This window comes from Acinonyx jubatus, chromosome A3 (genome assembly GCF_027475565.1).
Source record: "Acinonyx jubatus isolate Ajub_Pintada_27869175 chromosome A3, VMU_Ajub_asm_v1.0, whole genome shotgun sequence".
In the NCBI taxonomy this organism is placed as follows: domain Eukaryota; kingdom Metazoa; phylum Chordata; class Mammalia; order Carnivora; family Felidae; genus Acinonyx; species Acinonyx jubatus.
Genome location: NC_069388.1, coordinates 74,960,923 through 74,984,571, shown reverse-complemented (window position 1 = coordinate 74,984,571; position 23,649 = coordinate 74,960,923). Strand labels below are relative to the sequence as shown.

At 34.3% G+C, this 23,649-nt stretch overlaps 1 protein-coding gene across 5 annotated transcripts in view; it reads left to right on the top strand.

The window, feature by feature from the left end:
- Positions 1-23,649, top strand: part of FANCL (FA complementation group L) — an 87,568-nt gene that overhangs the window by 22,218 nt on the left and 41,701 nt on the right. For 4 of the 5 annotated variants that reach the window (XM_053200627.1, XM_053200629.1, XM_053200625.1 and 1 more), the window contains 3 exons: positions 13,082-13,178; positions 18,091-18,159; positions 22,149-22,271. In XM_053200627.1, the coding sequence (XP_053056602.1) occupies positions 13,082-13,178; positions 18,091-18,159; positions 22,149-22,271 (289 nt within the window). The remainder of the gene's footprint in view (positions 1-13,081; positions 13,179-18,090; positions 18,160-22,148; positions 22,272-23,649) is intronic. The other variant, XM_053200628.1, reaches the window with a different exon arrangement.

Genomic DNA, 23,649 nt, shown 5'->3' with positions numbered 1-23,649 from the left:
CCCACCCCCCAAGTTGGCAAGCTTTGTGATTCTATTTAAAGTCAGTATACATATATTTGTGTGTATATATGTGTCCCAGAAACAATGATTTCTCCCAGTGTTCTTCACTCTTTCCTGCATTTCTGTCCTTCTGTCTGGAATCTTTTTCTTCCTGACACAAGACTTTTTTTAATATTTTTTTTGAGATATAATTGACACATAATACTAGTTTTAAGTAGACAACATAGTGATTTGATAGATGTATATATCATGAAATGATCACAACAATAAGGCTAGCCAACATCCACCATCACACATACTTACACAATTTTTTTCTTGTGAGGAGAGCTTTCAAGACTTACTTTCGGGGCACCTGGGTGGCTCAGTCAGTTGAGCATCTCTTAATTTTGTCTTAGGTCATGATCTTAGGGTTCATGAGATGGGGTCCCATGCTATTAGTGCGGAGCTTGCCTGGGATTCTCTCTCTCCTCCCTCTGCCCCTACCCCGCTCATGTTCACTCTCTCTCTTTCTCTTTCTCAAAATAAAATAAACATTAAAAAAAATTTAGTCTCTTAGCAACTTCCAAATATATAATACAGTATTAATTATAGTCACTGTGCTTTACATAATTGGAACTTTGTATCATTTTACCACCTTCACTCATTTCACCTCTGCCTCTGGCAACCACCAGTGCATTCTCTGTATTTGAGTTCTGTTTTTTTCTTTTATTTTGCTTTTTCTTTTTTTAAAGATTCCATGTACAAGTGAGGTCATGTAGTATTTCTTTCCTCTGTCTGACTTGTTTTACTTAGCATAATGCCCTGAAGGTCCATCTGTGGTGTCACAATAGCAAGATGTCCTTTTTTGTGGCCGAATAGTATTTCATTGTATATTTGGTGTATATAATTATACCAAATTTTCTTTCTCCATTCATGATGTTAGTGGATACTTAGGTTGTTTCCATGTCATGGCTACGGTAAGTATTGCTGCAGTGAACTTGGGGATGCAGCTATCTCTTCAACATTGTGATTTTGTTTTCTTTGGATGTATACCCAGAAATGGAATTGCTGGACCATATGGCAGTTCTATTTTTAATTTTAGAATGTGTACAGATTTATAATTGCTGTATCTTCCTGTGGTTTTTCGTTTTTATCATTAAATGTTTCTTTTAGTTTCTGGTAATACTTATTCCCTTAATGTCTACTTTGTTAGATATTAATATAAGATTTCAGTGCTTTATTAAAACTCTTTTTCCCTGTTTTCTTACATAGTTGTTTAAAAATACTTTTCTACTAACTCTCATAATCTAGATCCACCAGAGTTTGTTTTTAATTTTTTTTTTCTTACAGTTTTCAGTCATATAGTTAGTCCTGGGTCTTGGCATTCCTAGTACTTTTTTTTTTTTTTCCTTCTCTTTTTTCCAAATTGTCTGTCTGCTTTCTTCCTTTTTAGAGCAGTTTAGGTTCACAGCAAAACTGAGAAGAAGGTACAGGGATTCTTCTTGTACTTTTTGCCCCTATGTATGTGTAGACTGCCCTGTTATTCCCCACACCAAGGTGCTACATTTGTGATAATGGATCAGCTTCTATCCACACATTGTTGTCACCCCAAAACCATACTTTACATTGGGGTTTACTCTTAGGCATGTACATCTTATGGTTTTGGACAAATGTTTAATGACCTGTATTTCCTCTGTGCTCCAAGTATCCATCCCTGCCTTCTTATCCCCTAACCTCTAGCAGCCACTGATCTTTTTACTGTCTCCACAGCTTTGGATTTTCCAGAATGCCTATAGTTGGAATCCTACAGTATGTAGCCTTTTCAGATTGGCTTCTTTTAGTTAGTAATATGTGTTTAAATTTCTTCTTAGTCTTTTCATGGCCTGTTAGTTCATTTGTTTTTACCACTGAATATAATTCCATTATCTGGATATACCAATTTTATTGATCCATTAAGTTAGTAAAGGACATCTTGGTTGCATCCAAGTTTTGGCATTACTAATAAAGCTGCTATAGACATCTGCATGTAGGTTTTCATGTTTGTTTTTTTTTTCTTTTTTCATCTATATTGGTAAATACCTGGACCTGCTACTTTTTTTTCTTAAGTTTTTATTTAAATTCCAGTTAACATACAGTAGTATGTTAGTTATGTTAGTTAGTATGTTAATTAGTTTCAGGTGTACAATATAATGATTCAGTACTTCCATACACCATGGGGTGCTTATCACAATCAGTGCACTCCTTAATCCCACCCACCTCCCCTCTGGTAACCATCAGTTTGTTCTCTGTAGTTAAGAGCCTGTTTCTTGGTTTGCTTCTTTTTTTTATTTTTAATGTTTTTGCTCATTTTTTTAATTCCACATGAGTGAAATCATATGGAATTGGTCTTTCTCTGATTCTTCTATTTCACTTAGCTAATACTGTCTAGTTCCATCCATGTCATTGCAAATGGTAAGATTTTATTCTTTTTTATGGCTGGATAATATTCCATTGTATATATACCACATCTTCCTTAACCATTCATCAGTCAGTAGACACTTGGGCTGTTTCCATAATCTGGCTATTGATGACAATGGTGCTATAAACATTGGGGTGCATGTATCCCTTTGAATCAGTATTTTTGTATCCTTTGGGTAAATACCTAGTAGTGTAATTGCTGGGTGTAGGGTAGTTCTATTTTTAACTTTTTGAGGAACCTCCATACTGTTTTCCAGAGTGACTGCACTAGTTTGTCTTCCCACCAACAATGTAAGAGGGCTCCCCTTTCTCCCCCCTCCTCCCCAATACCTGTTGTTTCTTGTGTTGTTGATTGTAGTCATTTTGACAGGGGTGAGGCGGTATGCCATTGTGGTTTTGATTTGTATTTTTCCCTGATGATGAGTCATGTTGAGAATCTTTTCATGTGGGCCCAATACTTTTTTTTTTTTTTAACAATAAAGAGTAAAGGGTTTTTCTTTATTTTCACAATAGAATGGCTTGAATACTCTATAACAACAACAAAAATGTAAAACCTGAAATTTCCTGGTCTCTACTCAATAAGATGACTACTTTTTCTTAAAAAAACAAAAAACAAAAAACAAAAACTGGTAAAAGGGGAGAAGTGAAGAAATGAACTTAATTTGCACATATTTTAGTTAATGCACCTTTTCTCACTGACTGTTGCTGGCTGTTCTTCAGTATTTGCCCTTGTTCATTAAGGCTAAGTGCTATGCCTGATAATCTTTTGCTGAGTGTTAGAAGTTGTGTATAAAAAAGTTGAGAGGCTCTAGATGAGGATATTTTCTTTGACGAAGTGTTTACTTTTATTTGCTAAGAAATAGAGTGGGGGCAGGTTACTGTAATCCTGCTAGAGACTGAACTGGTTCAGGTTGGGTTATATAGTCTTTGTAAGATTCACTGTAGTACGTACTGTTCCCCTCTCTCTCCTAAGCTAGAAGTCTTCAGAACTTTCCAGCGGGAGCTAGGTGTGTTCATTGGAATTTCTCCCTTGGTAGATCCTAAACTCTTATGTGTGTCCTTTTTTTTTTTTTTTTTTTCCACTCATTTTTGAAAGACAGAATCCAAAGTAGGCTCCAGGCTCTAGGCACAGAGCCCAATGCAGAACTTGGACCCATGAACCACGAGATCATGATCTGAGCCGAAGTCGGGTGCTTAACCGACTGAATCACCCAGGCACCCTTTATATGTGTCTTTTCACAAGTCCAGTTTACCTCCCAGTTGGAGTCAGGGGTCTGCTTTTGACAATGCTTCATCTACCTCTTGTTTGTTTTGCTTTTAGGGGTAGCCATACAAGAGTTCCCACTGAGAGCCTGGGGATATTCACTGGGGCTTTTTCCCACTAGTGGGAAATGTTAATTAATTTTTTCTTATATTATGAGAGATCTAATTATTCTCCTTTGGTTTTCATTGGATTTCTGCTTATTTTTTTCTTTTATCCTCTTATCCCTTGCAGTTTAAGGATTTATCAAAAGTTTTGATGGAAAAATGGCCTGAATATTAGGATAAGATCTCTGGCCCTACCATTCACTAGATTCTGGCCCTTTATGTCTGTTATTTTTATTTCTCTAACCTTAAGAGATGGCCAGAAATGCTGCTAGGTGGTTTTGTTGTTTTATGTTTTGGTGCCACTTAATGGCAGCTATCTGTGCCCTTCACCCAAATCCTACTTCTCTTGCCCTGTGCCCAGAGTTGGCAAATTAGCTGAGGGAAAAATGGCTGCAGTATTGGCTTGCCTGTCCGTTGTTTCTCTTACTTCAGGACGTTGGTTCTTCAAGTTTTGTTGCCTTCAAACTTACTTTCCCCTTGCATCAGGCTGGTCTAAGTAGTTCTCAGTGGGAGTGTAGTTCTGTGGCAGGCTACTCCATTTTCGCCAGAAATGGATGCTACGTGTAACTTTAAATGTACTGTTGGTGGTTTTAGTGGGGACTGGCTAATGTTTATTCATATGATTAGGCATGATTTGATAAGGTGCCATTCATGAATAAGATTTGAGAAAAGCTAGAACTTTTAAATAAAATTTAGCATAACGATGGAGAGGAGAGACAGAAGACAAATAATGAATTGAGATGAACTAATAGTAATTTGGCTGAAATCATGGAGGCTTGTCTGGAGGCATTGACACCATGGACCTGATCATTCTTTGGATTTAAGGTGATGGAGAAAAATCATGTTGACTTATTTAAAGATGCTTAAATGTTAAGATCTTAGGTGTTTAGAGGATAGTTAGGAATATAGGAAGGACTTGGGAAGGGAAACCCTTTTTTAAGTGGATGTGACCTGTTTGGAGGAACTCCAGTAATAAGTAGTTCAAGAATTGAGAATGCAAATATGAGATTTTTGAATCATTCTTCCCCCCCCCCCCCCCCCCCACCTAACTATTGAATGCCTATAATGTAAGGCAGTGGAGATCTATAGGCAAGACTTGGGATTCCTCAAGGAACTTAAATCTAGTGGGAGAGTCAGCATTTAAGTAGATGATCACAGTAGTACTTAATTATAGCTGTGACAAGTACTACAGAATATAATTGTAAGATTTCTTGAACGCCATTAGCAACAAAGGTATATGAGAAATAGTGCAAGTATTAAAATATTTTATGGAATAAATATCTTTTAGGGACAAATAGAAAGTATTTACTTTTACTTTGCATTATATACATTTTTCTGATGTGGGAGAAAAAGAAATGTCTATCTTGGATAACAGAGGATGCCAAAAAGAAGGTTATGAATACCTCTATGATAGCACTGCTTACAACATGAATGCTTGTCTCCCCCTGGAACTAAGATTATTATATACAGGAACTTCCACTTTCGAAGTTTCTGTCATATGCTACTTACTGCTAACCATTTTACATAATTCTTAGTTAATTCTCAGAATAAATTTCAAGATACATATTTTTATGCTGAACTTTATATATAAAATGAGCGTATGTAGCCAAGACTGGCTGCATAACAGTCCTCAGGCGTTCTGTGTGAACGATGCTGCCTGGAATTGTGCTGTGGGGGAGCTCTGAGATGGAGCCTTTATTGAAGTTACCTCAAGTACTTGGAGAGATAGTTTTTATTAGTTTCATCCTCAGTGTGTGACTATCTCATCATGGATAAAATTGGCCATATGCAAAATTAACCCATCCTGAGAGAGAGTTTTGAAATCTGTTGCTTAGATTTGTGAAAGATCAAAGTTTAATTATAGTGACTAGTGTGCATGATTGAATTAGAATATAGCTCCTGTTTCTGAATCATTTGTTTCATAGTCTTTACAAATGAGGAATGCGTTAGCAAGAAGAGAAGTTGTTTGCATGGATTGTCCGAAGCCAAAGAAGATGTCAGTATTTATTCACTCTCTGGAATAAGAAAATCTATCGATATTATTTTTGTGATTTGATTCTTAAATTAGGTCTGGTATAGTTGGCACACTGATAGTTCTGAGGGTCCTGAAACCTAATATTAACACCAAGAGTTCAATTGGGCTGTTCACATACTAGAATTGCTACCTTTTGAGATCCTGGCTGGCCAGGTGGCCAGCTTCTTAATGTAAAATATCCCTTAGAATGACGCAGATAGTGATTTGTACAAGTAATTGATTTGAATGGATTGTCAGAATCTTAATGACTCCCAGACCATGTCAGTATGTCTATATTTTCCCTACACTCTAAATAATAATCGTGTAGAGTTTTTGGGGTAATGGTAAAATCTGATAATAAAAAACAAATATTTTTTTAAGGTAATGAAGACCTTGCTGTGTTTTTAAATTAGATATTTGACATATCTAGTCAGTTCTGTTGGATCAGACATTATAAAAAAAATAGGAAAAATAAATAAATACTTAGAATATGACTGAAATCTTTTTTTTCTATATTCACATACCTTTTTTATAGAAATGACATTGAGAATTAGTAACTGACCTTAAGTTTGATTGCTATTGTTATAATTTCTCAATTTGTTTCAACTTCTATAACTACTCACTAAAAACATCTAGGAGTCCAAAGGGTAAAAAGATGATAAGGCAGCTATGGGTGATTTTAGGTGTTACACAGTTCGCAAAGGTGAGTGATGCAGAAGGAGGTTTTGATGGGTTTCTATTCACTTCTGCTTGTGTTGTTTTGTAGAATGGCTCATGAAAATGATAAGAATTAAGTAGAGTCCTTGGGGTTTAGCAAGATTTTCTGTTTGTTATTAAGAATGTCCTGACTGAATACTTTTCATTATAAGTGGGTTGACATAAATTAGGATTTTTATCCTTTTATCCTGGCCTCTTTCAGTCTCAGAAGTGTCTCAATTTGGAAGAAATGCACGTCTTAGTGATAAAATACCTTATGTTTGTTTTAGTAATCACATGGCCCAGGTAATTCAGAGATTAGATAGTTCCAACTGGGGGAAGTGTGATCTGATGGTTGTTTTTTGTCAACTAGAGTGAGTAGAATTCCAACTATTTAGCCTTTTAAATTTGTCTTGTAAAAGAGCTGAGTTTTATTAAATTTATTGTGCTGTTAAGAGATTGTAGACATATATTAAGTTGGATTTTTAATGAAGTACCTTATTTTGGTAATGGACTTAATCCATTGACGGCAATATTTTCTATAATTCTCAGTACATTTCAAAGAACTGTATACCTTATTGGGAGAAATGGAGATACTTGTCTAGTTATTGGAATTCATTTTGTCTTAACAAGAGCTTTAATTCTGGCTTATCAGCTGTGTGAACTTGGGCAAGTAATGTAACCTCTTTGAGCCACATTTTCATAGTTTTTCAAATGAAACTAATACTTAATAAGGATTGAAAAGAAACACATGTCATTCGATTTCAAATAATGCCTTGTGTAAAGTAGGTATAAAGTTGTTGAGCCACCAGTTCACCTAAAAGTGTCAGACTACGTAGGAGTTTTACAGCTTTTAATTAGTATTATGATTTAATTACAACCAGTAATGATAATTTCCATTGCATAATGCATGAGAACATAGATGTTAATAAGTATGATTCTCATTCTAAATTACCTATATATTAGAGTGCTTTTTCCTCGTATATATTCAAATCACTGAATAACTGGAAATTATCTAATAGTGAAAAAATTGCATTTTTCTAAATTGGTAAAAAGTTTGTAGTATATATTACAATTTAAACAATATGCGTTCAGTTGTTTAAAACTTGCATATGAATCAATAAATATGAACCAGTCTGATAGCAGCATCTCCATGGTCGTATAATACATACATGCATAGAAGTTTAAAACTTTCACATTCCTGGGGCACTTGGGTGGCTTAGTGGATTAAGCGTCTGGCTCTTGATTTCGGCTCCACATTGGGTTCCTCGCTGACAGCACGGAGCCTGCTCGAGATTCTCTCTCTCCCCTCTCTCTTTGCTTCCCCCCCTGCTATGCATGCATGCTCTCTCTCTCTCTCTCAAACTTAAAAAAAACCCTTTCATATTCCTTAAAAAAAAGGTTATTTGGGAAGCAAAAATTTACACGAAGAGGAACAGTGTGACAGTTGTGAGAAAGGTGAAATCCTTTAGGGCTGCAGATGATCTAGGAAGGTTCTTAGAGGAGGTGGATATTGGGATAAGCTTGGAAGGAATATAGAGAGCCTTACAAGGGAGGCAGTGGTAGAAACAAGTTTGTACTGCTGGAAATGTGCTGTTCATCTTTGGACTTTGGAGATCAGTTGTTGACTTAAGAGGATTAATATCAGGGCCAGGCTGAAAGGTCTTGACTGTTAGCCTAAGGATTGTTTATATGCAAGTGATGGGGACTCCTTGACTGTTTTTGAGCAAGAGGTTGGTACAATTTAAAAAATACTTAGGGAGATTAATTTAGCCATGGGAGGACAGGGTAGATTGATGTATACAGAAGATACAAGAAAAAAACACCAATTAGGGAGGTTTTTTGAAGTAGTTAATGCTTAAACTTGAGGGTGGTGGTAAACACGGAATTGATGCTTTATTAAAATATGAAGGTCTGTAACCTGCCTTTTGATGTTATTGCTGCATAAATGCAACTATTTTATATTATTTTAATTTTGTTTGTTTGTTTGAGAGCAATACAGGGAGAGTGCGACGGAGGTAGAGGGGCAGAGGCAGAGAGAGAGAAAATACCAAGCAGGCTCCGCGCTCAGCATGGAGCCTGACACAGGGCTGGATCCCACAACCCTAGGGTCATGACCTGAGCTGAAATCAAGAGTCAGACACTCAACCTCAACCTGTTGAGCCACTCAGGCACCCATGCATCTTAGATGTTTAAAGAAAAACTATGTAACTTAAGCTGTTGGTCAAACTAAGGATAGTGTTACAAAGCAATTTTCTTCTGTTTTTCTCTATTGATAACATTCACCTATTAATGTGAGTAGCAAAAACCTCTGGTAAGCTTAAGAATTAGTGTCCTTTTCAAATGTTTAAAAAACTTAACTGTCAAGTTTAGTGCCATTTTATTGTAAGCAGTAACTTGTAAAGAAATGTAGCAAATGATAAATACAAAGTAAAGTGCCAAAAATAGAGTTTTTTCTTTAGGTTTTATATTTGTATGTTTACACTTTCTTAGTCAATTTTGGATTATGCCTAGCTAAGTAAGAACACCTAAATATAAATAAGTAATAACTTCTAAATATAAATTTTAAATGTGATTTTATAACTTTTCAAAAATGTGAGCTTTTCAAAAGTGACGACTTTCCTGTTTTACTTATATGAATTTAGATGTTACTTGAATGAGTGAAAACTACTACAGTTATTCCATATTGTCTAAATTGAGATACCCAACTTTACAATAAAGCAGAACATTTGAAATAGGCTTTTTTTAGAAAAATTGATTTTAATATTACTTGTTAACAGTTTATTACTTTTTTCCCCTCCCTTAATATCTCTTCCATACACCAAACAGTAAGATACTATTCTTATTGTGGATAGAAATACATTCTGTTGGTAAGGGTACAAGCTAAGGTGCAATTAACAAAGAGAACACCAAATTCTCAATTTTCAAACAAGATAGAATTTTATTCATCTCTCATTTAACAGTTGAGAGGTAGGCAAGCTGGTCAGGAGGGAGTTCGTGGCTCTGTTTGGTCCATAAGGTCATCCAGGAACTCAAGTTTCTTTGTTTCTCAACCATCCACCCTGGGTGCATTTTTTTGTTTGCTTGGTTTTAAGTTTATTGATTGTGTGTGTGTGTGTGTGTGTGTGTGTGTGTGTGTGTGTGTGAGAGAGAGAGAGAGAGAGAGAGAGAGAGAGAGATGGGGGGGCGGGGAGAGAGAATCCCAGGCGGGCTTTGTGCCATTAGCACAGAGCCCGATGTGGGGCTTGAACCCTTGAACCATGAGGTCATGACCTGAGTCAAAATCAAGAGTCCGATGCTTAACCGACTGAGCCACCCAGGCGCCCCACCCTAGCTGCATTGTTAAGTACAGTAGTTATTAGCCATATGTGGCTATTGATATTTATATTTAAATTACATTAAAAATTCAGTTTTAATGTATTTTAAGTTCTTCATAGCTACATGTGGCTGTTGCTGCTGTGTTGGACAGTGCAGGTATAGACTACTTCCATCCTAGCAGAGGTTCTGTTGGTCAGAGCTGCTCTAAGAGCGTTGTTCTTGTCTGCATGGTCTTTGCTGGCTTATGTTGGCTTAAGTTCTAGTGTACAGGCAGGGAGAATGAGAGGAGTAGGGAGAGGAGAAGGCGTGGTTTTGTTACAAATGATTCAAGAGATGCACAAATCACTGCTTACAGTTCATCGGCCAGATTTAGTGATATGCTGACATCCAAGTGCAGCTGGAAGGACTGCTAGCTGTCGGATGTACCCTGCTAAAATTTGGTTTAGCAAATGTGTACCCAAGATGTTAATAATTTAGAATAAGGTTTCTTCCTGTCCCTTACACAAAGTAGACAGGCATCAGCATGGGTAAAATGCTTAATTTTAAATGACTATGCTGAGATTAACCTGCAATTACAAACATTGTTTTGATACTTTATTTGAATTACTTCTTAAAGTTCAGCAGAATTAACGTTATGATCATTTTGACAGCAAGGCCATATCTAATGTAGTTCCTCTGTCTTAAACTTTGTGGGAAGATAATTTTTTGTGTAATTGCATAAAGACCAGAACTTTTATTTCTATCTTATTTTATAGATGTTCAGTAACTTTTAATATTTTGATGCTGAGCAGCAGTGTGAAAAGTACTGGTTAATGATTTAGTCTTTCCTTTTCTCTCCCCACCCCTCTTGTTCTCTCTGTGTCTATATATTTATCATGATTGTAAACTACTTAGGGCTTATGATAAAGAGCAGCAGTCTTTTTTTTTTTTTTCCTCCACACCATTTTTGTATCCCTGCTCTTAGTCTTTAAGGTAGACACTGAAACGTTCACGTTCATTGAAATGTTCATTGTTCACAACTTCCGTATTTCTAAATAATGTGCCTTATTCAATATAACTTGATTTATCAGTTTTGGAAATTACATACCGATTATTATAGTAGAAAAGGATTTGGCTCTCATACTACCTTTTCTCTCCCTTCCTCACTCTTCTTTTATTCCTCTGTTAGCTTTAATATTTCTTAAACTTCTTTCATGTCCCTTCAATTAAAGATGGTATCTCTTACTCTCAAATTAGCAATTACAAATTTTAGTGTCCCTGATCTTCCTTCCTCATATCTTTTCCTTCTATCTCTCAAGTTTTGTCCTCTCTTCCTTTTAAATTGCCGTGGTCAAATATATTTACATTAGTTTCTATAACTATAATTAAGTCTCTTAGTTTTGTCTGTTGCTGGATTCTAAAAATCATAATTAGTAAGCAGCTAAATTTTTAATGACTACATAAATGCTTTTCACTGAAAAACTAATGGTGGAGCAATTACAGTTTTTGTCATAGCTTTATTGTTTATAACTTCACTTAAAATTCCCTCATTCCTTTTTGGTTTCTTGCATTTTTAAAAAATTTTTCTTAATTTCATCTTGTATTTAAGTCATACTTTCTATTCTCCATATTATACAAACTTTCCTTTTTTTGCCCACTGTCTACCCTCTGGAGCCTTCTTTTCTTCCTGTTCTAATCTGTTTTGTCACCCAGTGCTTTTCTAACCACTCTTCATTTTTATAATAGCTGTTGGAAATTTGTTTTGTTAATGTTTGTTCCTTCTTGTTCTTTTTGTTAACTGTTTATTTGTAACTTTTTAAAATTCCTTGGTTCTGTTTTGATTAGAGAGAATATGAATGCATGTCTCAACGTCTTGAATCTGAAGTGTCAGCGTTTTTAGAGTCAGAGCCTTAGAGTCGTCTTGATGAAACGTGTGACGAAGTCTCATGTTCTAAACTGTTGGGGGTAGGGGATTGGGGAGATGTTTACAGATATATAACCATTATTTTCTTTTACTTACAGTCATTAATATTTTAATGTAAATAGTTTTTTTCTAGAATAATTTTGCTTTCATTTATTTTCTAGGACCCTAGGCTTTGCATAGTTTAGGATACATATTTCTTCTGTTGATAAAGACTGTTTTGTTTTACTTCTTATTCTATTTTTGAGGATCCAGATCTTCAGACTTAGATCTATTTTTCATTACAAGCAGTGTTCCACAACTATTGCCCAGCATTTCTTGAAATTGACCCATTTTACCATTACATCTGGCTAGTGACTAGATGGCATATAGTGATGTTAAAAGAAATGTTTCCTAGGTGAGGAGGCTAATGTTAGTTCTGAACTCTAATGGGTCTCACCATCAGTCTGGGTGATAAGTTGTGCAATACTCTTAGGCTACTTTTTATCTTTACAAGAGAATAGTATTGTAAAAATGTCAAAAAATATCCACATGCCCAGTTCACTAGTAAATATACTGCTAAATTTGAACCTTTTTGGCAGTAGCTTATACTACTCAAGGGACCATATTTTTACACAATGATGTATTTCAAAGGGTATTGGTTTCCGTTGTAGAAAATTCATGCATTTAGAGCAACTTAAAGCCAGAAACAATTGTGCTTGTGCTATGGGTTTAAAATATTAGTCATCTTGAATGCATGTCCAGGTTAAATGTCAGAAGCTATATACTTCACAAAAAGAAAATTTATTGTTACCAGATTGGACTGTACCTGTGCTTATATAACCTTTTCCTTAGAGCATCAATTGAGTATATGAACTAATATCAGCCAGATTTTTGTACACTAACATTATTGATAATAAAGGAGAAGTTCATTGAAGAGAAAAACAAATAAAGGAAGCACAAAAGTCTCATACTGTATGAAACTACAGAAATGGATCAAAGAGTTTGACAGGAAGTTTAATGTGTACATAAGTAGAAGCTGACAGCAACATGCTGTGTGTGCCAAAGGTTCCAGTGATGGAAAACCGAAACATAGTGCTCACTGACCACAGCATGAGCCTTGACACACATTGTAAATAATCCAGAGATCTATGACTGCATTAAGCACCAGGCTGGTGTATTAACGGCAGTAAATCTATAGCTGCATAAAGGGCTGGCATGCAGAAATTCCTCGGATTAATTTTTGTAATGGATTAATAGGAATACAGCAGATATTTTCATTTTGAATTCTACCATCCTTTACCTCCCCCTCCCCCCCCCAACTTTGCCCTCCCTAGCATGATCATTTTTTATTTCCTTCTACTCACCAGACTTGTATTTGTGGATACTTGTCTCAGTACCATCAAGTTAAAAGCTGAAGATGCTTCTGGTAGAAAGCATTTAATTACTCTCAAGTTGAAGGCAAAGGTATGTGCTTCATTAAACTGTTATGGTTAGGAAATACTTTGTGAAATGAACTCTGAATGTTTTCAATGTAAAGAGGTGCTAGTTGCTTCCAAAAAAAAAATATATTTGGTACTTTAAGTAATTTATTTTGGAAAGCTCCTAAAACTTACCCCTCAAATTTCCAAAAGCATAGACATAATTTCATGTCACTGTTCAGTGCAAATTGGATCAAAACTTAGGCTTCATAATAAATATTACGGATAAGTCTCCACGTGCCATTTGTAATGCTGTACAAAGAAAAAACTTGAGTTTCCACTGTCCCAAGTAAAGTTTCACTGAAGTCTGTTGTCTTCAGATCTATGAATTACATTTGTAGTTCTTATTTCTGAACATCACTCAGACTCTGAAAACACATCCATATGCATTGCTTTTTATTGCTTGCTTGTTTTGTCTGAAATTTTACTCCTGTATTTTAAGAATTTGCAAAGGTTATGCCTTCATTTGTAGACTCTTCACAGGTTGGTGATCTGTGATTACTTACTAACTTTATTGGCACAAAACATAGCTGTTTCATCCTTATTTTTTAGTTCTAGATTTTGAACTTTGAGAAATAAGTAGAATAAGCAAGTTCAGCATATTAATCATTTACTTGGTAATCACTAGGGAAACATTAGAATTTGGGAAAACTAGGACATCTAACTTTTTTTGTTTCTAGGAATCATCAATCAACTCTATTTCAGAAGATTGTAGTGATGAAAAGATCAATTGTGTTTGTCCTTTTTAAAAATGTATCTGGCATTTAAGCTTTCCATGAGAGAAAATATATAAAGCTGTACTGGGTGACACAGAAAAGTTGGTATCTTATAATGCCTCTTTATCAGACAAATTGAGAAATGACTTTCTCTTTTTCCTCACACACAGAATATTCAGGTATAATTTTAAGATTCATGACTGTTATGTGTTGAAAAAATTAGTGGGATAGAAATCTTGTTTGTAAAAGAAGATATTATGGATAGTTTTGTTAAGGTGAACATTTTTTATTTTCTTTTTAAAGGTGTGCTTGCTTTCTTTTCTCTTTCTTTCTTTCTTTCTTTCTTTCTTTCTTTCTTTCTTTCTTTCTCTCTCTCTCTCTCTCTCTCTCTCTTTCTCTCTTTCTCTCTTTCTCTCTTTCTTTCTTTTTTTAGATCAGGGAGAAATCTTATTTTATTCTACCACCAAAGGTCACATACCACTAGTGGCAAGGGTTCTGTCATTTACTTCAAAGTTTTATTTGTTTATACTTTGTACATTGATAAAAGTTCCTTTGCCACTGTGAAGACCAAAATGAAAAATTTTAAATGCATCTCATCCTTATTCTGGGTGCTGGTGGGGTAATGTTTTTTTAATAGCCTGATTTTTATAAAAAATAATTTTTTTTTTTACTAAGGAGACGATGCTTTACATCAGCTCTGCCTGTAACTACAAGATTTTGTTATTAACTCTAATTAATGACATTATTAGTAGTATTGAGAGTGAGGATGTAGCCACTAGTATGTTCCATCCTGTTTGCTTTTTATTACATCTTTTTTTGGGTAGGTAAGGTGACACTTAATATAATTTCTGTGAAGAATGTTTTCAAGTGTCCATATTTGCAGCATCGATAGCTGTGAAGCATTGTTATGGATGTCCTGGCAAGAGAGACTAGAAAGTTTTATTTAAATTAAGGAAGGAATTAAGAAAAAAACTATATCAAAAAAAACCAAAAAAAGCCAAGGTGGAAATGAATGAATCTTATGTTGGTATGATTTCATTAGAGTCCTTAATTGTCCATTTAGTTCAGTTTTCATAGACCAAAGATGTATTTTAGATGTGGTAATTTCTTCTTCTTCTTCTTCTTCTTCTTCTTCTTCTTCTTCTTCTTCTTTTTTTTTTTTTTTAGGAGTATTTGGGATTTTCAGTTAAAAACTGGTAACTGAAGCTATACGTTGAGAGTATATAAGACAAATATCATAGCTCAAACTAAATTTTAAAGAGTCAAGCTGATTAAAAAAAAAAGTAAACCATAAAGCACGCTTATCTTTGCAAATATACAAACCTTTATTTCTCATATCTGGTACTTTTTGATATGTAGTAAAAGAACACATTTATTTTTTTGCTTAAATACATATTCTTCCAATTCTGCCATTCCCCCTCACTGTCTCCAACCCTCAAAGAAAATATTAATTTTAAATAATCACTCTATTAAGTACGTAAATCAAAAAAGGGAAACAGTTGAATTTTGTCACTTTTCTAGGTGTATTTCTATGCAGTATTTACAATACCTGGTGGACCAGAGCTTCCTCGGCTTTGGCCAAGGGCAGAACTACTTGAAAACCAAATCACATGTTTCAGAGGCTGGGCACTCTGTCTCTGATGGCTGTTTCTGTAATTTGCTACAGTTTGTATGTATTTACTTGGCGGTAACCTTGCTGCTTAGATGGTCCAATCACAGAACATTTGGGTTAAAATTTTCCTTAGAACAATATGCTACAGAGTCTAAAAAATACCATATATGATAAAAATATTTACTTAATATGCTATGATAATTCTTTTATAGTTACTGATTTGATTGAATTGTTTCAAGTGGGATTTGAAAAACTGTTAATAAAAATGATTGACCACTTATTTTTTAATTAATGCCCCTTTATGTGGAGCTTTTGTTGTCATTTAGACTGGTAAAGAAAAACTTGGCAATTAGTCTCTGGTTTTATATATACCTATCTATACAGCTTCCTATCAAAAACTATCTGAATTTTGATAAAGCTGTTTCACAATATTGCATTAGTCATCTGTGTTGTAGTTAGTGCTACCACACAAATGATTCTGAAATATCTAGGATCCTACTTCATAATTCATGTTAAGTCTTCCAGAAGTATATCAGTTTGCTTTTTAGGTTCTATAAAAAATTATGTATAGTTTCTTATATAAACAAAATCGATGTTGAACATGAATATAACATACAGTATATTTGCATTTAACTTCTACAATAAAGTCACCTACAGATAGATCAATCTAATTTATTATATTTGTATGTCTGCATAATTATACATAAAAATATATTTGAAAGATGTTCTTATCTCAAATTCTAAAATTCTATGGAGACTCATTTATGGATATGGGATCATATCAAATTTATTCTAACTTCTTTTTTAACTATCTGTAGGTCTCTTTCTGTATCTGTCTGTATATACTTATTTACTGAGTCCTATTTGGATTAGGATCATATTTTCTTTTAAAATAATGTTGCTGTATGTACTAAATGACTTCCACATTAACAGCTATTTTCCTTTGTTCATCTACTCTCAATACAGTAAACATTTCATTAACTTTGTACTCTTCCCTAGATTGATGAATTAAGTTAAAGAGTTGATATTGTTCATTGTCGGCATGAGTAGGAGATAAAAAGCAGCGATTTAAATTGAACTAGATACTCCATTTTTGGCCCATGGAGGTTTCAAGTGTGCATTATTATTTTTACAGAATCTTAACATGTTAGAGGGAAGAGATGTTATAAGACTTTTAGTTGCGTCTCATCAATTTTACATATCAAACAGCCAGGGAGGTCAAATGACTTGTCCAAGATCATACAAGTTAGCAGAACTAGAAATCAGAAAGTTAAGGTCTCTGCCTGCACTTACTTTGAGATAATCACAGGACTTGTAAAAATGGCTTACAGATCGTTTTTGTAGTGATTATAACAGTTATAATCTGAAGTACTTAGAATCTGATATTTAGAATTGTACTAGAGCTCCCTCAGTCTCAGCCTGACCTTCTTCTTTTTTCCTTTTCTCCAAATTAAATCATTATTTTATTTTTATATGATTTCCTGTATACTTTCCTTTGTGTTACCAGTTCTGTGTAGTCAGGTACCATCAGAATATGTCGATAAGCTTCTTTTTAGCAAACCACATATTATAACTAAATGTTAATTCTTTTCAAAACATTGACTTCGGATGGGCTTGCGTGTGCTAAATACTGTAGTGCTAATTCTTGGAACCCATTTGCTTATTCAGCGAAGTAGTGAAAAAAGTGAAAGTCTAAAACTTCTTTTAAACATTTTCTCAAATGAGAAACAGAGGTTTTCCCCAAACTCATTTTCTCTTAGTAAGTTTTGCTTTTTAATGAAAAAAGAAATGAGTATTTTATAATTACATGTGACTTTCAAGAATCCAGAATTGGATTTTACAGAAATCATGTAGTACAATTCTATAATAATGAAATTGATTTTAGGAAAAATTGCCTTTGTCTTTCTTAACTTGGACATCTGATTTGTCCTTAATGACTGTCACTTTTTGTGTGAAGGTATTGAATTAATTTTCTCTTTATCAACCATGAAAAGGTTTTTCTTAAAGCTGTTACTTCTATTTTTCCTTAATAACCAGAAAGCATTTCATTGCTTCTTTTTATTTATGTTCTTGCTAGGAGTAATTGCTTTGTTGTGGAAAATACTTCTTTTAATTGATAGCTTACATTTTTTGTACATTTCATGATTCTTTTAACAGATACAGCATTTTTAAATAGTGACTGAGACTGAGATTAAATTTTAGGTTGAAAGGATATTAAATACCAATCAGTTTTAAAGATGAAAAATCTCTCTTTTTAAAGATAAAGAAACTGAGATCCTGTGTGGTTCTCCCCTCAACTTACATTAACAGGTGACCTGACACTGAATTAATTCATTATTCTTTACTCAAAACCCAGTGCTTTGGCATCCCAGTCACCAAACTTTGAACCTCCTGAGCATAACTTGACTATTAATTAGCTCTTGACATTTTCTATAAGAATAGAATCAAAATATTTATATATAATGCGTTTGAATTTATAATAAAACTTTTCCTATTCAGTTTTTCTAAGATACTTTGTGTGAAATTACCACACAGAAGCAAAAATCACCTGATTTTATGCTTTTTTGTAGTACCCTGCAGAATCACCAGATTGTTTTGTGGATTTTCCTGTTCCATTTTCTGTTTCTTGGACACCACAGGTAAGTTGTTAAATTTATTTTAAGTAGCTAAAAAGCATAAGTGGCCTTTATAGGTTATAGAGTGTTTTTTTTTTCTTTTTAGGTTTTTTTCCTAAGCATTTATTTATAAACAGAACTTTTAGAGTGCTTTTTTTCCATTTTTCTAGTAGTTAATATCTACTTTCTCCCTCACCTCACATGTAAACACACCATCCAGTATTGACATGTTTATGCCTCATAGTAGATAAATATGAAGGTCTAATAACAGGAATTTTCCTTTAAATTTAAATCATAAAGAACTCTATAAAGCCGTGAGCAGTAAGTGGAAAGTTGAGTGGATTTTTCAGATTGCTAAAACTGTTAATATTGATGGCATAATATCAGAGAATCATTTTTCATAGGAGAATGAGTTATGACTGAAAATACAAATCATTTCCACTCAGTTTTTATTGTTATAAAGGAGTTCCCATAATTCATCCCTGAACTTAGATTATATTTTTGTGTGGGCTTTGGAACATTCATACTTCATGTAAAGAATGTAGGAAATTCTTGCTCCTGCTTTTGTCAATTTAATTTCTTAAAAAGTTGCTGATAATTTAACAAGAGGATGAAATTAGAAGTGCAGTGTAAACAGCAGCATTATGTAGATACAAGGTGGTATGGGTATTAGTAGCACCATCATCAACATGACGTGTGTGTGATTTTTAAAGATCTGACAGAGTGGTGGTTAGACTCCAAGAGCAATCTAATGATGACAGGCAGGGTCCTTCTTTCACCAAGTAAATTGTGGCAGTTGATAGCAAGATGGAGAGAGCATTTCTATTCTTACGCAAAGAGGGGGAAAAACATTCCTGTGGACATTCTACAGATACTCTCTAGGCTGCCCATATTTGTGTTAGGAAATTTTGATAGGGCCAAGTGAAAATTTATGCTTAATGTTTTCAATAAAAACAGAGTCAAGTGATTGTATATGTAGTTAGTTTTTTAAAAAACCTAACAGAATTTAAATAGTGTTGTGTAAGTTCAAATATCCTTTTAATCACATACATGTTAAAAATTATTTTTCTAATTTTTTTCTTTAAAAACAAAAGTCTCCCTCCTTTCGATGGAAATTGAGAAAACACAGCAAAATAAAGGAGAGGAAATCCCCTGTGATTTGCTTTTGGTATTTTGATATATGTTATAAATATCTAAGAAATGCTGTGTTGATTTTTTTTTTTTTTTAAAGAAACTTTTCCTCTTTTCCAAATGTACATTTTCTGTTTGGCCTTCCTCTTTTTAAAATATATATTTTCCTTTTTTTTAAATACACGTGTCCTCTTGGCTCTGTAAATTTCGTTATGTGTGAGATTATGAGATAACACTGTGCTTGTATTATTCTTTCCAGATCTGCTATCTCTAGATTATATTTTAATATATATCAAAATCCCAAGACTATAATTTTGATGAGTTTCTAGTGTTTTTGAATGTAGATAACTCAGGTTTTTCCCATACTTAAATCTGTGAAAAAGTTTGTATCTCCACAAAAAGAGTGTTAGCACTTACCTTATTCTGTCATTTAGCAAAATTTGTGATTTCAATACACTGGGAAGTCTCTGAGGGTAATTTCTTTCAAAGTTTCTGTCGCTCCTTAACACCAGCTCAATGCCTTGCACATTTAAGCATGGGATGAATTTTAGATTTAATTAGGTCATACAGCAAGTTTTCTGTTTTGTACTAGCTCTAAGAAGACAGAACTAATTAGTGACTGGAATGTCCTATTTATTTTTTAATTAAAGAAGATACTAAAATTCTTGGTAAAGCACAGATGAAAATTTGGCTACCTTCCTTTTTATCCACAGACTCTGATTTGACAGATGTTAACTTTTTGTCATGTTTGTTTCACTTACATCTTTTATTTCTGTCTCTCTCTTAGGAATAAAATGTTCTAGGAACAAGTAAGACTTTATTTCCCTCTTTTTCCTTTTTCTTTTCTTCTCTCCCTTTCTAGAGGTAACTACCTTCCTGAAATTGATACATGGTCTATCCATGCATATTTTTTTGCCACATTTGCTCAAGCCATATTCTATAATACAGGCTGGCTGAAGTTTTTAAACAGCATTGTTTCTGAGATTTACCCATGGTCTTTGTATGTTTAGTACATTTACTTTAAATGCTTAATATAGTTCCATTATATGAATCCACCAGTTAACTTCTTCATTGCCATACTGATAGGGTTGTTCACAATTTCTTAGGTAGTGCTCTAGTGAACATCCTTATGTTTCCTTGTACACATGGGAGACTTTTAGGGTGGCTTATGCCTAGAAGTGAAAATGTTGGATTGAAAGGAATGTGCCTCTTTGAGATTACCAAATGTTGCCAGATTGCCTTCCCAAATTGGCTGTCTAAGTTTACACTCGTACCCAGGATTGCATAGTAATACCTACTTTTCCAAATCCTTTCCAAGTCTTAGTCCGACTGTAGTCTGAGCTTAATTTTTAACAAGAATTGATAATCATCATTATGGTACTTAAAATCTTTGTATATTTAAAATTTTGTCTTTTATTGTAAGTGTCCCTTTTTTATTTGGATACCAGTTGTTGGTTACATGGAATGTATCTTCTTTCTGTGGCATACTTGTTAACTTTGTGTATGATCTTTTCTGTCAGTCAGAAGTTTAACTTTCAGTGTGGTCCCATGTATCATCTCTTTCTTGTGATTTCTGCTTTTTGTGTCTTGAATGAGAAAATCTTTCATATCTTGTTCTGAAAAGATAGTTTCCTAATATTCTAAAAGTTATATGTTTTCTTCACATTTAATTAGGAGCTGGGACTCTTATTTACACTTGGCTATTTAGTATATGCTCATAAAATTTGGATTTGTCTTCATTGTGTAGGTCTAGGGGTGATTTCAGTTTTTCTTTTACATTTGCCATTAAAATTTAGAAAATTTTCAAAATATACTATTTACCTGTTTTAGCATCGAGCATAGCAATACATCATAAGCATTTTGGTGATTCTACCAGTGGTATGAACTCTTGAGTCTTTTAGACATGATAAGAGTATTGGCAAGGTTTATTTTAAGCGTAAGAAGCAGTACCAGACCACTTTGTATGGTCTTTTTCCATTGCCTTTTTGGAAACAATTTTGCTTGTGCGAGTTATTTTCTCTTAACAATCTTTAAACAGTTGTAGTTCTTAAGCAAAATAAACGTAGTCTAACAACAAACTTCTGTTTACGAGATTGTAAATAGGTCCCAGATAATTGATTTAAAAAATCCTTGTCTGTTTTTGTACATTTCCTCTTTGGATTCAGTGTTTCTGGACTTTAAACTTGGAAGATCTTTATTTTCCTTTCTTTTTGTGAAATAATAGGCATGGCTTTGTGGCATCCATATTAAAAATGGGTAATTTTCCTTATGGTCCCTGTCTTCCTGCTGGGTTGATAATGTTTTGATGTATTTTTCTTTTGCTCTGATGAGAGGTCTGCTGCTGCTGCTCTGACATATTCATTTGGATGAATAATTATAACTTGCACAATGTCAAGCTGAAGATGGTAGGGTTTTGTGCGTCATGACAAGCCTAGTAGCCAGTGCAGGTGTCTCACAGCATGATCAGCAACAGCCAGTGTATTCTGGCTCAGAGGAGACATTTAGAGTAGTAAGAAATCAGCACCAAGGGCAAGGCTGCTGCTACTACTGCTGCCGTGATCTGTGCCAAAGAAACACAAAGTGCTTCTCAAAGACAAGTGACTGCATACGTCTTTTCAGCAATTTACTTTGTTTACCCAATAAATTTTCTTTTATAGATTTTAGCGTATAATGTAAGAATATCTCATGATTTTTATCTTAGTCTAGTTCCCAGCATCACAGATGCTCCAAAATGTATCTTTAACAATCTGCTACCTTTGGGACTTTTACTTCCAGGTTGTATTTGCAGATTTTGTTGACTAATGAGACCATAGAATGCTGTAATGTAAGATTTTAAGTGCACTGAAATTGGGATCTAAAAGAACACAATTCATTCTCTCCAGGTCACTGATCAACCCCAAATAGGTGTTAGAATTGCAGTTCTACCTATAACTGTGCCATTAAGTGCAGGTTTGGTGATGTATCCTTGCCATTGCAGTTGGAATTTTCAGATTTGGTATGATACAGTAAGTAGCGGTCTTTATGTTTTTTATCACGGAAGTCTCATATACTTAGAGTAATGCCATGAATGCAAGAATAGCAAAACCAATGATGAAACCTCTGGCTGATAAGCTGATGGTGAATGAAGAACTCATAATTAAAGGAAACAGTCCTATTACATAGCAGGGAGCATGATCCATTAGTTAGAGCAGCCGACTAGCAGTTGGGAATCGTTGGTTTTGTTTACAGTTCAGCCATTGACTTAATTGTATAATTTCAAACAAGTCATGTGACTGCCCCTTGCCTCAGTTCATATGTGTATGCAGATAATGAACTTTTTCTTTTTCACAGAGATATTGAGAAAAATAAATTTGATTTAAAATAAACAATGTCTGGGGAAAAACCCTCCATACCCCATCTAAGGATCCTGTGCAACTACTCCTTTTTTGCCCTCCTAGATTATCTTTCTTTCCATTTTTTTCTTTGCTCTCTTTATTGGAGAACACCAAGTACTGGATTCTTGTTCACTCTTAAATTGATTAATTAAATGTGCTTTTGCCAAGGCAGTTTTGTTGCCATAGTGGTATGCTTAAAAAGACATCAAAAGGACCAAAACAAAGAAACTTAACTCAATGTTGAGATCATGTGATATGGTAAAAGTATCAATGTGATATTGGCCTCAGTAATCTAGTAGCCATCTTTCATTTTTTTCTTTTTTAATAACTGTTGTTGTTGTTGTTGATTTATTTTGAGAGAGAGTGAGAGAAAGAGAGCATGAGCAGGTGAGGGGCAGAGATGGGTAGGGGGGAGAGAGAATCCCAAGGAGGCTCCATGCTCAGTGCAGAGCCTAACACAGGGCTTGATCTCATGACCCAGATCATAACTTGACCTGAAATCAAGAGTTGGATGCTTAACTGACTGAGCCACCCAGGTGCCCAGTAACTTATTTTAAAAGTACCCTGCATTAATTCTAAAAAACAGAGAGAAAATACAAATAAGCAAGCTTAAGAAAATATAAAATCACCTGTAATGCCTTCATTTAGAATGGGGTTCTCACCAGATAATAGCTTTGAAACTATGCTTGTCACTTGACAAAATATTTTAGTTTTTAAAACATCACTGATAATGCTGTGCATTTATCCTAGGAACTCCTTAGAATAATTTAGTTTTTAGTTAGGTTTATGTTTATCCATCAAATTAAGAACTGTCATGTCCATAAACTAGGAACTGGTTATGCTTACATTTATTTAGGTCCCTCACTTAAGGGACAGTGGTTTCTTAATCCATATTTTGCATATTTTTGTTGAATTTACACCTAAGCATTTAAAAAATGTGTTGCTACTGTGAATACTTGTTTAAGAAATCATATTTTCTAGGGGCACCTGGGTGTCTCCGTTGGTTAAG